Source organism: Cuculus canorus, chromosome 2 (assembly GCF_017976375.1).
Source record: "Cuculus canorus isolate bCucCan1 chromosome 2, bCucCan1.pri, whole genome shotgun sequence".
Classification (NCBI taxonomy): domain Eukaryota; kingdom Metazoa; phylum Chordata; class Aves; order Cuculiformes; family Cuculidae; genus Cuculus; species Cuculus canorus.
This window is the reverse complement of record NC_071402.1, coordinates 153,711,823-153,726,994: the sequence shown is the minus strand read 5'-3', so window position 1 is coordinate 153,726,994 and position 15,172 is coordinate 153,711,823. Positions and strand designations below refer to the sequence as shown.

At 41.6% G+C, this 15,172-nt stretch overlaps 1 protein-coding gene across 3 annotated transcripts in view; it reads right to left on the bottom strand.

Annotated features, from left to right (window-relative positions):
• Positions 1–15,172, bottom strand: part of PRKAG2 (protein kinase AMP-activated non-catalytic subunit gamma 2) — a 235,475-nt gene that overhangs the window by 167,866 nt on the left and 52,437 nt on the right. The window contains exon 1 of one of the 3 annotated variants that reach the window (XM_054057437.1): positions 7,772–7,934. The exons of the other annotated variants lie outside the window; for them this stretch is intronic. Within the exon in view, the coding sequence (XP_053913412.1) occupies positions 7,772–7,843 (72 nt within the window). The 5' untranslated portion in view covers positions 7,844–7,934. Of the gene's footprint in view, positions 1–7,771; positions 7,935–15,172 lie in introns of those variants that run through there. 3 annotated transcript variants of the gene reach the window in all.

Here is a 15,172-nt window from a genome sequence, read left to right as displayed (position 1 = left end):
AGTCATAGTATAGTATAATAAGATTTGCTACATCGCTTTATCCCTTTAGGAGTAGGTTGCTCATTGCTTTGCTTTTCTCCCTCCCCCATGTCATCTAGACTGCAGCATGTGTTTTGGAGACTGATATATAAGTCGTACTGTGAGATGGAGGATGTTGGTGACTAAGTCTCGGTATGACTCAATGGGAGTGGGCAGTAACAGATGTACAAAGCTAGTTAAATTTGTGCAATCCAGCTTCGTACTTCACAAAGCTATTCCAATTTAAATGTTTGATATTACTTTTGATGCTGTTCATATTAAAAAAAGAACAATTGAGTGGGTCTGGAGAGTTTGAGATGGTAGAACTGTAAAATGAAGTACAGAGACTTCATTTTATCCAGAGCATGAACATGCTGGAGGCAGCATGGTCTAGAAGTCACCCTGATGACTGCGGAAGACCAGCTGTGTGCACTTGTATGTCGAGGTGGATACAGCATCAAATTTGAAATAACAGAGGGCCAATCACCCTAAATGACATACCTGGAAGAAATGGGAAATATTTAGTCCCAAAGAGGCATAATCTAAAAAGTTAGGGAATTATGGCTGGCTGAAATCTAACCCAGATCTTGGCACGTGAAAATCACCATCCATCTGGTGATTATTCAATATCCTATACCAAAAAACTCACAAAAACTTTGCATAAGAAAACCATCCTACGTGTGATTTAAAGACATTTCTTTCAGCTGAAACAAGAAACAGGCAAAGTACTAAAGAGGTTCTGAAGCCACCTCTCCCCTGTTCTCCCTCATGAGTTGCCCAGCTTAGATTGCTGCCACTTGGTTGGAAAGAGCTCCTAAACCTAAGAATTTCAAGGGCAAGGTGATAAAGAGAGCCATGAAATCAATAAATCCTTATATTTCCCTGAAAATAGTTGTCTTCCAAGCTATTCTTCCTGAGTTATCTTGATCATGGGATATTGTCAACCTCCATCACATACTTCTTCATTTCTAAACCTCGACTGATCCTGACAGTCTCCAGCAGTCTACAGCAAGTTCACCACTCTTTCTTCTGAGGCTGTAGACAAGGTTCATCAACAAAACCTGCCAAGAGACCATGGATGGCTTTTTGCTTTGTTCTCAATCTCAGACTCAAATAACTAGAACACATTCCTACGCTGTTCTTGGGAAAAATGAAGTTTTCTTTCAAGGCTTGTGCTCTCCTGCCAGCAAATACCACTGTATCTTCTTGGTGATTCACCCTTTGCAGATGAGCTGAGCACAGATAGCCTGGGGCAGGATGCAATCAGTTCTGCCTGGAGCCTCATAATATTTAGGATGTCGAGAGAGCTCAGAGATGTATGGAAATGCTGTGATGAAGGGTATTGCTATCCACCTCATCAATTAATCCTAGACCATCACTAGAGACTCTCGGACAAAGCTTGAATACAATCCGCATACACACAACAGCTTGGTTTGTCAGCTCCTTCACACCCTGAACCACACAGCGCGGTTACTGGCAGCATGTTTATTACAATGGCAGATGGACAACCTCACAAACGTGTAAATAACAAGATGTTATTCTTCATTTTTTTTTAAGGAGAGAGAGAAAGTGAGAGAATAGCAGAGAAAGCAAGTCAGGGAGGAAACCAAAATTCTCGATAATTCCCTGTGACACCACGAGCCACAGACCCACTCATTATTAAGTGCTATTTCTGGGTACTCAGCTGAAGACAACCTTTCTTTGGTGAGACATTTCCTCCAAGACGAACTAAAGTTGAGAAGCACAAGGTGAAAGCAGTAGATAACACACCTCAGACCTGGAAATGAGTGATGAGAGAATTAAGAACCAACCAGAAAACTCAACTACAGGGAGGGACTGCAGGAGACTGGAAATGTTACCCTTCAGATGGCACATACTCAGTACCGACAGAATTGCTTTCCAATACTTTTATGGTTATCTTAATAAATGAGACACAGGATCCCAATGTATTTGCAGAAATAAGCATGCATTTGCTATAAAACATAACCTCAGCCACAATGAAATAGCAGAACCACAGGGAACAAAAGATGATTTTGCCATAATGTAATGGAAACACTTGAGACGTGGCAGCATGCAGGCAATCTGAAGGGATTCAAAGCAAGGATAATTGTGAGGCTTTCTAAATCACCCCTACACTTCAGCTACTTTAAAAGTCACTGTGGTTTGCATTTTTTTATGTTTTTCCCTCCTCTCTATAGGGCTAATCTCTTTGAAAACCATTTCCTCAAGGAGGACCAAACCAAAACAAAAGCAGAACTCAAAACCTCCAAACGATGGCCTTAGGCAAGAAGGACTTGTTGGGTTCCCCTTGCATATGTATGACTGAAAAAGGTGACATTCACATCAGGCAGAAAATCTCTGCCATAAATACTTGAACTGCAACTACTTTCCCCAGTTCACTGCATTTAAGAAGACAGCTGCATGTTGCCTCCTCTTTACATTCTTGTCAGTTAATAACCGTGAATAATCTCAACAATTAGAAGAAAGCTTATAACTGGAAATCCAGGCAAGCAAGGGACCTGCTCTGGTCAAGTAACCCCTCAGCTAAATAAGAAAGGAAAAAAAAAAAAAAGTAAAGAGAAAATCAGGCAAGTAAAGGAAGAACAGGATGGCTCTGTCCTGTAGGTTGAACACTTGAATGGGAGGGTAAAGGGGACAATATATGGAGCCAATAACAAGGGAAGATTCCCCTCTTGATCCTTTCTTGCTGTGTTTTCCTACATCATTCTGCAGCTGCAGAGAACAATTTAATGTCTACAAAGTTTACAGTCACTTAGCTATAGGTTTTCTTATAGATTCAGCACCACGTGTAAAAAGAGACCAATATATACAATATGTTTTATTTCATAGGCTAAACTATTTTTTCTTCTCCCAAAAGAACGTCTGTCTTTATTCTTCACTCTCTGAACTCCTTATTTAAAGATGTATTTTGTTAAAGTTGGCAACATAAAAAGACCTCAGGGATAGAAGAAAGATCAGATTCTCAGAGACAATCTACACAGCATTGTCACATTGGTAGTACAGTACTCTGCCTTATATCCAGCTGGTATATCCTTCAGTTCTTACTCTTGGCTTTGAGCTGAGAGATGATGAGATTTGGTACCATTATTATTTTTTCCAGTTAGGAGTCCCATGCAATACTAAAAAATTACATTACATCTTTCATCCTGAGGGAATCCAAACTGCATGTTCAATCCAGAACAGCTTCATGGATGGCCTTAAGTGACAAGACTTCCATTGCCTGCTCTAGCTTTCTGGGTCACCTCTGGAAAGGCATCAAGGATGGGATATCTGTCACCTAACTTGAGCCATCTAAAACACTAGTCATCTACTCCACCTTTTTTGTCCATCCTAGAGACCTGGAAAAAGCCAGCATTTCAGCAGGAAATTTGTTCCCGTTCCCCCCGTACAGGAGAAACAAGACAACTTGCTTAAACTTTAGGTTTCATTTATCCTTGTGGGTGATCTATCTCTTGCTTCTCCCTCTTTGCTGCCTATGTAAGTGGTAACAAAATAACTTCTTTTCCATTTTTCCCCTTCTATTAAGAAAACAGGGATTGTGTTTTACTATGGGCATGTCTACATGGTAATAGCAAGCATGGTTTACACCAAGCTCACTTTCACCCATCTCTGAACAGCACCGATAAAAGTGTAGCCATGACAACACACAAGTTAGTGTAGGCTGCAAAATCCCTGCGTGAGACTAAGTAAATACTCCAGCAATTTAGCTCACTTCAAGCTCCTTGCTCCCACCGTTGTACGGCTGTCAGGTCTCAGCTGGGCTAATTTAAGCCCAGCTTCAATCACGTCTTTGCTTGCAGTCTAGACACACTATAAGCATCCACAGAAAGGAAAGCACAATGAGGTCCTAATCTCTGTTGGTATTTCTAAGCGTTACTAAAATGTACATTTTCTTTACGTGGCTTTGGCTGGTGTGTAGGAAACATGGTTAACTCTTTGATGGGGTGAGCGCCCATTGGAATGAAAACGAAGGGGCCACCATGTCCAATTGAAATGACTAGAGTTTAGATTTTAAGAAAGCAGGCCAGATACACAACCTCTGAGAAAAGCATATTTGTTGAGAGAATTGGCATGACCTAAGCAAAAAGTATATCTAAGGCATAGTATATTTTATACTTCCAGGGCTCCTCACACCAAGCCCTGGCCACTTCTTACGGCTCTCTCAAGGGATGTCCTTCAAAAAGCATCACAGCTCTGCTTGGAAAAAGGTGTTAGAAGAAACCAATGAGCATCTCTGGAGGAAAGATGGATAAAATATTTACCCATCTGGAAAATCTTGTGAACAATGAGGCAAATGGAAGAACACAACAAAGGGATTACTCACTCTTACTTGAAATAGCCATCACCAAAAATAAATTTTCACAGCAGGTCCAGTTTGGAAATAATCCTCATATGGAAAGGGAAGGACAGAAATAACACAGAAATAAGCTTTTTGTAATTACTGTATATGCAACACTACAATTTTAAGGTAGATATTTCCCCAAATATACTGCAGGCTTCTCTCATGGCCTATACCTTTCACTGGTATCTACTATTTTTTTTTCCAGAAATTGTTCCTAGTTTAGATCCAGTGCAGGGAAAAAAAAAACCTGTATGAATGAGACATATCCCTTCTGGCTCCTTTAGTCAGAGTCTTCTGATTTAACAGTCTTATTCTTCAAGTGCCCATTTAAGCATCACAATTACGATGGACCTATATGAACATCCAGTGGAGAAAAGACAAGCAAACGCACACCCTTGAGGAGGCAGAGGGGAGACCTTATTGCTCTCTACAACTACCTGAAAGGAGGTTGTAGAGAGGAGGGAGATGGCCTCTTCTCCCAGTTGACAGGTGATAGGACAAGGGGAAATGGCCTCAAGCTGCACCACAGGAGGTTCAGACTGGTATCAGAAAAAAATTTTTTGTAGAAAGGGTCATTGGGCACTTTCAGAGGCTGCCCAGGGAGGGGGTTGAGTCATCATCCCTGGAGGTAATTGAAAGACAGGTAGATGAGGTGCTCAGGGACATGGTTCAGTGGCAGATAGGAATGGTTGGACTTGATGATCTCAGAGGTCTTTTCCAGCCTGGTGACTCTATGATTCTATGAAATCCAATTGAAAACTTAAGCTCGGCTTCTACATAAACATGTGGCCAAAACTAATTTCTGCTTAATGCAATGGTTTTGAAATGCAGCAGACACTGGTGAGCTGAAACAGGCAAATCCATATTTGATTTGGCTGGCAGTTTATGGATTAAAAAAGAAAGTGGGGGAAACATTTCCAAGTTAGGAGGACACCCTGGACACGGTGACAGATGGATGGAGTATGAGCTTGGCGCAGGAGAGGCCATTTTATAATTGGGTGTTGCTCCAAGCCATGTGGCAGACAGTCCAAATCCATTTGTCACAAAAAAATAAAGCTCGTACTGGAATTACCAAACTAGAGAGAGCACAGGAAGAGCCCCTGTCCGTGGCTCACCCAGTACAGACACCTACCCTGCCAAAGAGCATCACCAAAAACCTTCCATAAAACAAACAAGCAGCCAAGCAGGAAAACAAAACTAAACAAAATCAACTAAATTATTTATTTTACAAGGTAAATTAAATCCACAGGTAGGAGCCCTTGATTCAGAATAACATTTTCCATTCTTGCTTTGCTTTTTATTTTTTATTATCATAGAAAAATAGGGGTTTTTCTCACTACCAGAAATCTAGTTCATTAAAATCACATGACCCTAAAAATAAATTATTTTTTCTCATTAAAAATCATAATTTCTATCATTGTGTATTAAATAGTTGTAAAACTATTAGTATGCCTTTAAATCAAAGTTTTCTTAACATTTATTTTGAGCCCTTTTAGGAAAGGAAATTGGATGCAGAACTGTAGTGAGACACTAAAAGTCACTGAACACCTATTACAGAAATTACATCAGAGCAAGAAAATAAGTGTTTCAAAGCATATATCAGTTATAAAAGACAATGCAGGAGCACGTACAGTGCTAGAAACAGCCTGTCAGTAGTGACTATGTCCTTCCAGATGTAGCTGTTCTATAGCTCATCTCACAAGGCATCATTTATTTTCACACACACACAAAACATGGTCTCAGATAGGAGAACGTATATGGCAAATGCACATAATCATATAACATGCATATACAGACATGATAACAAGCTAACTGCCACCTCTTTTAAATTTAAGATGATTAAATAGTTCTTGGCTACAAATCAACTCATTGCTGGACCTCCTTCAGTAGCTAAACATGCTCAAATGACACAGGGATTCTCTCTTTCTGATGGAAAACCAGTGGCTCTTCGCTGCCTGAAGCAAACTCTGTCTACAGGTGATTTTCACCAACTCTATGGTTTGCCTTTAAAGGTTTGCAACAATATTGCTTTTCATTCTCCTAATTTCTTACTGATAAGTGTCAGATATCCCAGAACAGACTGATAGGGTAGGTTTAATGGGGAGTGTGGTGTGGGGTTTTTTTGTTTATTTCACACTCTTGCAATTTTCAAATAAATACATTTTTAATCCCGCTGCCAATTAACAAAAATGGAGAAAAATGTGCAACAGAATCTTCTTCTGTTGGGTCCCCTCTGCCTCCCTTTAGGTCAGGGGCTGGCCACACGTCAGTGGGATCCGTTTCATCCTCCTGCCTGTTTTCCCCTCTTCTGACAGATGCCCCTTACTCCCAGGCTCCCAGTTTTGGTAACTTCAGGTTTCTCTCGCCTCCCAGAGATGCCTGAACTCAGTGCAACCTCTGCTTTCCAGCCTCTACTGGACTCCTGAGTGTGAAATCTCTTTCCCAAAAGTACCTTAATCTCTCCTGTGGCCTGTAACAGCAGCTAAAACACAGTGACCAACAAGCAAAATACACAAGACTTTGCTGCCAAAACACCCCGTATCTTATACTAGAATAAATTTTGATTGCTCTTCATTGAACCCCTCTCATCACCCCACTAACAGATGTGTGAAAACCCCTTCAGGCTTCAGGTCTGATGCCAGGAAAGAGTCTGTCTCATTGCTCTCAGACATCCATTATCTCATAGGTCCATTAATTGTAGTGTAAATTGTGTGTGTTCAGCATTAGTTCTGGTAGAGGAGAGGGAAAAATGCAAGCTGAATGCATAAAGCTGGTTATACACCTCTTTATCCTGAAAAATCTAATCAAATATCAAATTAAATGAATAAGCAAAAGAGTTCTCAAAAATCTGGGATTTGGGGGTTGCAATAACAAGCCACAACAATCAGTTGCCCAGCAGTTCAGGCTGCTCTGAGATGAGCAGTATGAGAAACCAGGCGTTGCAGGATGCAGAGATCAGATGAGTTTAGGCTGAAATTAAATAAACAACCCCCAAAAGATAATCTCTCTTTCCAAAACACTAAGGAAAAGTTATGCAAGGAAAAAAAAAATACCCAAGCTACATTCTTTAAACAGATAAAAGAACATTATGTTCAGCCTTAGAGTATCTATTGTAATTAAATGCTCTAAAAATAGGACAACAGCACTATGCCAGCCATGAATACAAAAGAGACAAAACACAATGAAAAAAACCCCAAATACCTGAGAACCATGCATTTCTTACACAGTCTGAAGAATGCCTGCCTATCAGCAGAGTCCTGCAGTGTACTCAGGCTTCCACCTTAATGAATGCAAACCCTATTCCCCCTTGCTAAGATAAATAAATTAAAAAAGAAAAAAAAAATCAAATGCAAAGAAACCCCCACACAATCAAGTCCCGTTCTGACTTACGGCTCTGAAAAATCCTGCAGTCTGGCTGGAAACGTCCATTGAAGAACTGCATTCCCCTAAAGGAAAGCGCATTTAAACATCTCAGGCTCTGCTACTGAAGCCGATGCTGCAACAGATGGGGACCAGGGCTGGGTGTGTTTCTCCTTCCCATCGCGCTGTGAGAGGATGGCAGGAGTGGTAGGTAACACGGGAGAAGGTAGGTTTTCTCCCTCGCTGCAGGCTCCCTGCCAAAAATGCTTTAGGCATCGCAGGATTCAATTAAAGGACTGCAGCAACCTGCCACATTAACTCTGACGGAGGCCAGCAACGTGCACGGACAGTACAAGCAGGTAATTAAGTGCTGTACTGGATGCATTAGCTAAATGTTACCGGTATACCAGGGAAGTTGGAGAGTTCAAATAACCACAGACGTTTTTAATGTGACCAGAAGAAAAAAAAAAAAAATCCTATTTTCGATAGCAGAAGTTTCAGATCACTGAGCCTGCGTCTGCATCAGTGATAATGCACAGAGCAGCAGATGAATTTTCAACTGCTGGAATATCTGCTGCACCACAACAGCTCTATTCCCCTTTTAACCACAAGTCCACTTTGTAGCTGTACAGAAGTCACATTATTTCTCTGGGCTTAAATTTTCCCAATTGAAGTATGAGCATGGGAAAATCTAAATGACTTTGTAATTTCTTATAAAAATCTCACTGGGAAGACACAGTGTCTGCATGCAAAGTATAACATTACTATCAAATATAAAGGTAATAACACAGATTTTGAAAGGGTATCACGTGAACAAGAGCATGTTGGAACTAGATGATCTTTAAGGTCCCTTCCAACCCTAACTATTCCATGATTCTATGTGTTAGCAGAGCAATGCAAACACTCCCAGTAGGAGTTGAGGGATGGTGGGGATCTGAGTTTTCACCTTCATCAAGAATTATTTCAAAAAAAATCCTCTTTATAATCGCGTTCAGCTCTGATTATTCCACCAAACAACCTCATAGTGTCCTTTACTGGCAAGGAAATCACTTCCTGGACCAGGAGACCATACCCTTGGCCAAGCCGCTATCAAAGGCTGCCACAGATGAGGTCACATCTGGTAGAACAAAGCAAACATAAAGGCAGAAAGATCATCTCCGCAGCTTCCAGTATTTTAACAAAAGGCATCAAACCCCTCGTGCAATGAACTGACACCTCTCTGGAGAAACAGGTGGCCAGATCCTGAGCTATGAAGCACTGCCAGCTCTTTCTTGGCCATTTTGAAATAACATTTGCAATGATGAACTGAAATACTCTTTAGCATGGAGGATTTGCTTTAATTAATGGCTACTGGTCACTAAATCATCACAATGAGACGGGCTTGGCTTATGCATCACTCTCAGTCTATTCATCCTATTCGTGGCTGTACCCTGCACTCTTGTGCAACTGGGTGCAACCAATACTGCCCTTAATTCTGGCTAAATCAAATATTAAATATCACTGAAGGCAAGCAGTATGTTGTCTTCAGCAGAAAAAGAGGCGAGGTCCTGCTGATGTTCATTATGTGCCAGGTGGAGAGCACGTCTCAAGAAATGGCTGCTGCCCTTCCCTCCCTCGGTGTGCTAAGTGCATCTGATAAAATAAGTCCCTTTGGTACAAAAAAGCCAAAAACGGTACATACTGTTCACAAATGGCACTTATTACTTAAACCACTTTAAGACAAGCTCAGTAGCAGCCCTTTTTTAACACAGAAATGACAAAATATTTTGTATTTAGAAGATCTTTTTCCCCAGCTAAATGAATATTTTATGCATGCAGGATATACAAATTGTTTAGGAAAATAAACAAGTTTCCTCTTAAATTCTTTTTCAGGGGTACCAGGAAGCCAGTCAACCAACTGGACCAAGCAAAACACATTTGTGTCTCCTCTACTTGAGCTGTAGCAGAAAGGAAGACATCTGTGTCTGACCTAAAGAGGGCCAATGGAAGATTAGATTCGTCTTGGAATAAAAGAGGTTCTCCTACACACCAGACTGCAAAGCAAGGTTCAGCTCAAATTCTTCCCTGTACAGCTAAGTTAAAAGGATTATTCTGATTAGAAATCAGATCATACAAAAGGGAATTAACAGCCAAGAAAATGTCTCATATCTCTAAATCATCCCTCTCAAATCACTCACAGGGCTCAGTTTGATGTAGCTAAATTCAAGAAACGCCCAGACCTGTTAAGGTGTTTTTCTTAAATTAGTTTTCAAGACTGGTTCTGGTCTCAAAGCCTGATTTAGCACAAATTCTATCTCAAAAACATGCATTTTCCTCCCCCATCTTTGGATAAGGAGCACGAAGAAAACAGAGAAACAGATTGCACAACTACATCTCAGATAAGCAGAACAGTTAATGGTTTATATACCATTTCATAAATATTTGCTGAACTGTTTTTTGGATTCTGTCCAGTTTCTGAAACCCATTAAAAACATTGAATAATTTGCCATTTTCTTTCACCCTTATGGGATGAAAAATAGGCAGAGAAGATTTATTGCTTTAATTTCTTAGCATTATTTAATGAGGACTTGCATTTATGTTGATGTGTCACGCCAAAGCCCAAGCTATTCTTGAATCAACAGGTGTCCAAATCACATTTACGTAAATATTTATGTATTCTTTATTAAGTAATTAAAGCATCGCTTATGAATGAAATATTCACAGATCAGATACCTGTGCCCATTTTCAATTGAGCTAGTGAAGATCTGAGAAAAAAAAAATGAGTTCTTAATAAAAACCTTGTTTCAAATTGGGATTTCAAGTGCACACGGTCTGCTGGAGATGCTGAGGCTCAGGACTGAAATGCAGCAGCCTCAGTGACAAAAAGCAGTGCTCGATATTTCATACAAGATGGTGCAACATATGAAATTACCCAAATAAAGTTATTAAAATATGTTTTCAACCATGCCTTATGGAGAAGTTCTAGGAGTCCATAGGAATAGGGATCAAAAATTCCAATTGTTTCCTTATATATTACAGGCAACTTATAAGCCTCCAGAAAGTGCTTTATATAATTGGCTCTCCATGCCAAAAGATTTTTCAGATTTTTAAAAAAATTTCATTTTATAAACATATGTCTGTCTTTAAAAAAGATTCCATTTTGGAGCACTTCTCAATCACTCACATGTTTGGACTGACCGTACAATTTTCACACTTTACCAGGCAGAAAATGCTGGAGGGGAAAAATCACCAAAGCTCACTCGTGTCTTTGACAGTGAATCACACACCCACTCACAGTCCAAAGACCAAACTACGAGGGAAGGAGATTTACGCCTTTCACATTTTCAACAGCATAATACAGAATTACTTGCCCAACTGAAACTGAGTCAGCTTATCTTGGTTTTCCATTTGAAGAGTTTAATGATTCTGGTTTGCAAAAATTCAGAGCCAGACCCTCAATCAGCTTCAGATTTGGTTGCATGCAATTCCCTTGACCTTTTCCAAAACACTAACTCTATTTCAGTTTCTTTTGGTCCATGTACAAGTCTAAAGTATGATAAATTTCCAACTGGCAGTACAGCAACCTTCCACAATTTCCCAGAGGAGGCAGAAAATGCCTGGCTGTTGGTTGGTGTTATTTATATTCTATAATTTTCCACAAAGATCTGGTGGTTTTGTAGTACTACATAAATTAGATGAGTTCATAGGGCCTGCTTCCATTATAGTTTCTTTGTTCTTACTCAGCAAGCAGTCCTTGGAAATCAATGGAGCTACTGTCTGTGAAGATACCGCTAAGAAACACGGCAGTGTACAGTGATTATCCAAGCACACGGTAAGCCAGAGCTCTGTGTGTCAGGGCAGGGCTTTTGTTCAGTGCATAATTAAGAACAACTTTTCACAGTTTTACAAGAAACGCAGTCATACTTGTGGTTGCCCCATTCCCACTCCTACTGAGCACAGGGAGCATCAACCCAAAGCAATATGCAATACAGATGTGCACCACAGCAGCCTGCAAATAATGCTTTTGGGGGATGCCCAGGTGAGAGAAGCAACACTGTGAAGGGCAGGAAAAGCCACACCAGAAGCTGAGAGACCAGTGGAGCCCAAGGGAAGGGTGAAAGGGGGACAGAAAATTCTTGAACTGCACCATAAGCTACACTAGCTATTACTACCCAACGCAGTCTCTCAGGAGTTGATGTTTAGCAAAGGGCACCTATGATTCATAAGGACTGGAAAATGGAGTATAAGATAAAAAGCATCAAGCCCCAAGAATAAGAAGTAGAGACGAACCACGGAATCATGCCCCCCGTAATGCCCTCCTCGATCAGGCAAAATTGGAAATCAGGGTGTCAGAGACAGTACAAAATGGAGGGGAGCAGAGAAAAAAAAAATCCCAACAAAACCAAAATCCACAGTTTATTCCTTTATTGGACATCTTATAGTGACCTTCCAGTACCTGAAGGGGGCCTACAGGAAAGCTGGAGAGGGGCTATTCACAAAGGGTTGTGGTGATAGGACCAGGGGGAATGGGTACAAACTGGAGAGGGGCAGATTTAGTCTAGACATTAGGAAGAATTTCTTTACCATGAGAGTGGTGAGACACTGGAACAGGTTGCCCAGGGAAGTTGCGGCTGCCTCATCCCTAGAGGTGTTCAAGGCCAGGTTGGATGGGGCCTTGGGCAGCCTGATCTAGTGGCATGTCCCTGCCCATGGCAGGGGGTTGGATCTAGACGATCTTTAAGGTCCCTTCCAACCCAAACTATACTATGATTCTATGATTCTATTCATTCTCAAACAGTCACAGTTTTTTCTTTGCAATTGTTAAGCATGATCTACCAAGCAATGAACCGAATAGCTGGGATTAATGACTCACTGTTGACAAGCCAGAAGGAGAGCATCCATGTAAGAAACACCAAATCCCACTGAATAAGCGCCAATCTCTCCCGGGGAAAGGAGCACCCTGCAAGCCTCTGCAATTGGGGTGGATCACACTGTGCCAGAGAGCCCCTGACAGCTCGGGTACCAAAAGCAGGAGAGGAGGAGCACCTCCCACATGAGGACAGGCTAAGAGAGTTGGGGTTGTTTAGCCTGGAGAAGAGAAGACTGCAGGGAGATCTTATAGCACCGTTCCAGTACTTAAAAGGGGCTACAGGAAAGCTGGGGAGAGGCTTTTTATCAGGGAGTGCAGGGACAGGATGAGTGGGAATGGTTTTAACCTGAAAGAGGGGAGATTTATATTAGATATTAGGAAGAATTTTTTTACTATGAGGCAAAAAAGTGCCTCATAGTAAAAAAAAAAGGTGAGGCACTGGAACAGATTTTCCAGAGAAGTCGTGGAAACCCCATACCTGGAGATGTTCAAGGCCAGGTCGGATGAGGCTTTGAGCAACCCGCTCCACTGGAAGATGTCCCTGCCCATTGCAAGAGGGTTGGAACTGGATGATCTCTACGGTCTCTTCCAAGCCAAACCATTCTACGATTCTATAAGAGCTGCATGCTTGAATTAATAGTTCTAGTTCTTCAGCAGGACTAAAACAGAGGAGGTTTTTCCTCCATATTTTCATATGTACTGAAATGCAAATGATATCAAAATTATTAGGTGTTCATACAGTGATGACATTGGAGGCTGCACAACAGCAGTTTCATGCTCTGCTCTGCACTGGTCCTTCCCACTGCCTGCATTTCCCACCTTGTTCTCTTTTCTAGAGGTACACAGATGGACAGATGCAGCCTCTCTCCTGTAACATGGTAAGGAGGAGGCTGTGGCACTCCAGGAGAGGTGCCAGTGCGGATACATCCTGTCTCTGGTGTCAGCAAACATCTCTGAGAGACAAGACAGAATTATGATGGTTGGGTTGGGACACAACATCCAATATGTCATGGAGCAAAGGACTGACACTTTGGTCTGTAGTCGTCTACGACAGGGATGAAGCCCCTCAGAGATGGCCTAACTGCTGAGGGCAAATAAATCGGAGCACAAAATTAATGTTGGAGACTTGGTGGTGACTTGGTGATCGCTCATTCAACCTTGCCCAAGGCATTCAGAGGGGCTATGGCACTGGTATCAGTGATGCTCATGGAAGTTTTGAATCAGAACTGTGTAAAACTCAAGGGTAGCAATTGGTGACTCAGTATGACCTGAATTACAGTCCAAGGGCCAGCTCAGGGAGCACAATACTTTCCTTTTCTAACAAAGGCACTAAATTTTAAGAGTTCTGAAAGACAGGAGATGTGTCTGACCCTGCTTTTAGTGTGTCCCCTAAGGGCTTGGCTGAAAAACACCCTTTGTGGAACAGAAACAGTCCCATGAGAAAACAGAAGAAAGACGATGGTGCAGCATCTAGAAATGGGAGAAAACCACACAGGAGTAGGAACTAGTGGGTTAAGAGTAGCAGTTCAAACCACTGGCTTCAGCACAAAATCCTTGTATCTGTGCGCATTCCCAAGACCCTTTATTGGAATCTATGAAAACATATACTCTGCAATTTCACCTTCCTCTGGTCTCAGAGTGGGACCTCTGAAGACCAGCACCTCTGTGAGGACACAGCAATGGGAGCATGGGTGAATGGAGATGCCTTTGAGCCATGCTGCTGCCTCCTTGATCCCTCTGCCTTCAGGCTGCTTCATGCTCCCTTGCTTGGCAACACGCACTGCTCTTGGGGGCTCCAGCAGCAACAGGGATGGGAGAGTCAGTGCCAAAAAAGGCTGAGGGAATGCAGTGGAACAACAAGGCAGCATGGTAATTAGCTCCACATAAACCCAGCCACACCTGAACTGTCTATAATATTTTTAAGCCCGGCTTAGAGTTTGTGGCTGAGTAAATATAATGTTACCGCATATCTACAGCTCTCTGGAGAGCACTAATTATTTACCCAAAAGAAAACATCCCCCTGAAATAACACCATGGCACAACTATCCAGGAATTAAGATGCAATTGCATGATGCACAACATGTTTTATTTCCTTTGAACCACATGACTATTTGTCACCCATCTTAGGACTCAGTCACGCTGGATGCTGTTTATTTCATCTAAGTTATCCCCATGACTGCACAGGTAAATTACACACGTACTCACCCCTTTGCACAGCCCAGCTGGGGACGGTATGTTCTTCATGTTGGGGATTCTTGGGTTTTCTAGAGCACTATGTGCACGTAGCAACTTTGCTACACACAGGTTTAAAGTATGCAATAAATAGTAACCATTAACTCTGAATTGAAGTAAGAGCCCACCTAGAAAAGGATAAAGTGGCTGCCTACATACAGTAATGAGCAGTTAAAAATGTCATCAAAAGTTTAGAAGCTGAAGTACAAAGATCTCTGCTGGTATCAACCAGCTGCTCATAAAAAACGGGAGGTAACAGCACCCTGCAGCATTTAAAGTAGGTCAGCTTTGTCAGAAAATAAATACATGTAAAGGAGTATATTTCAATGCAGGAACCTGACACACAGTCA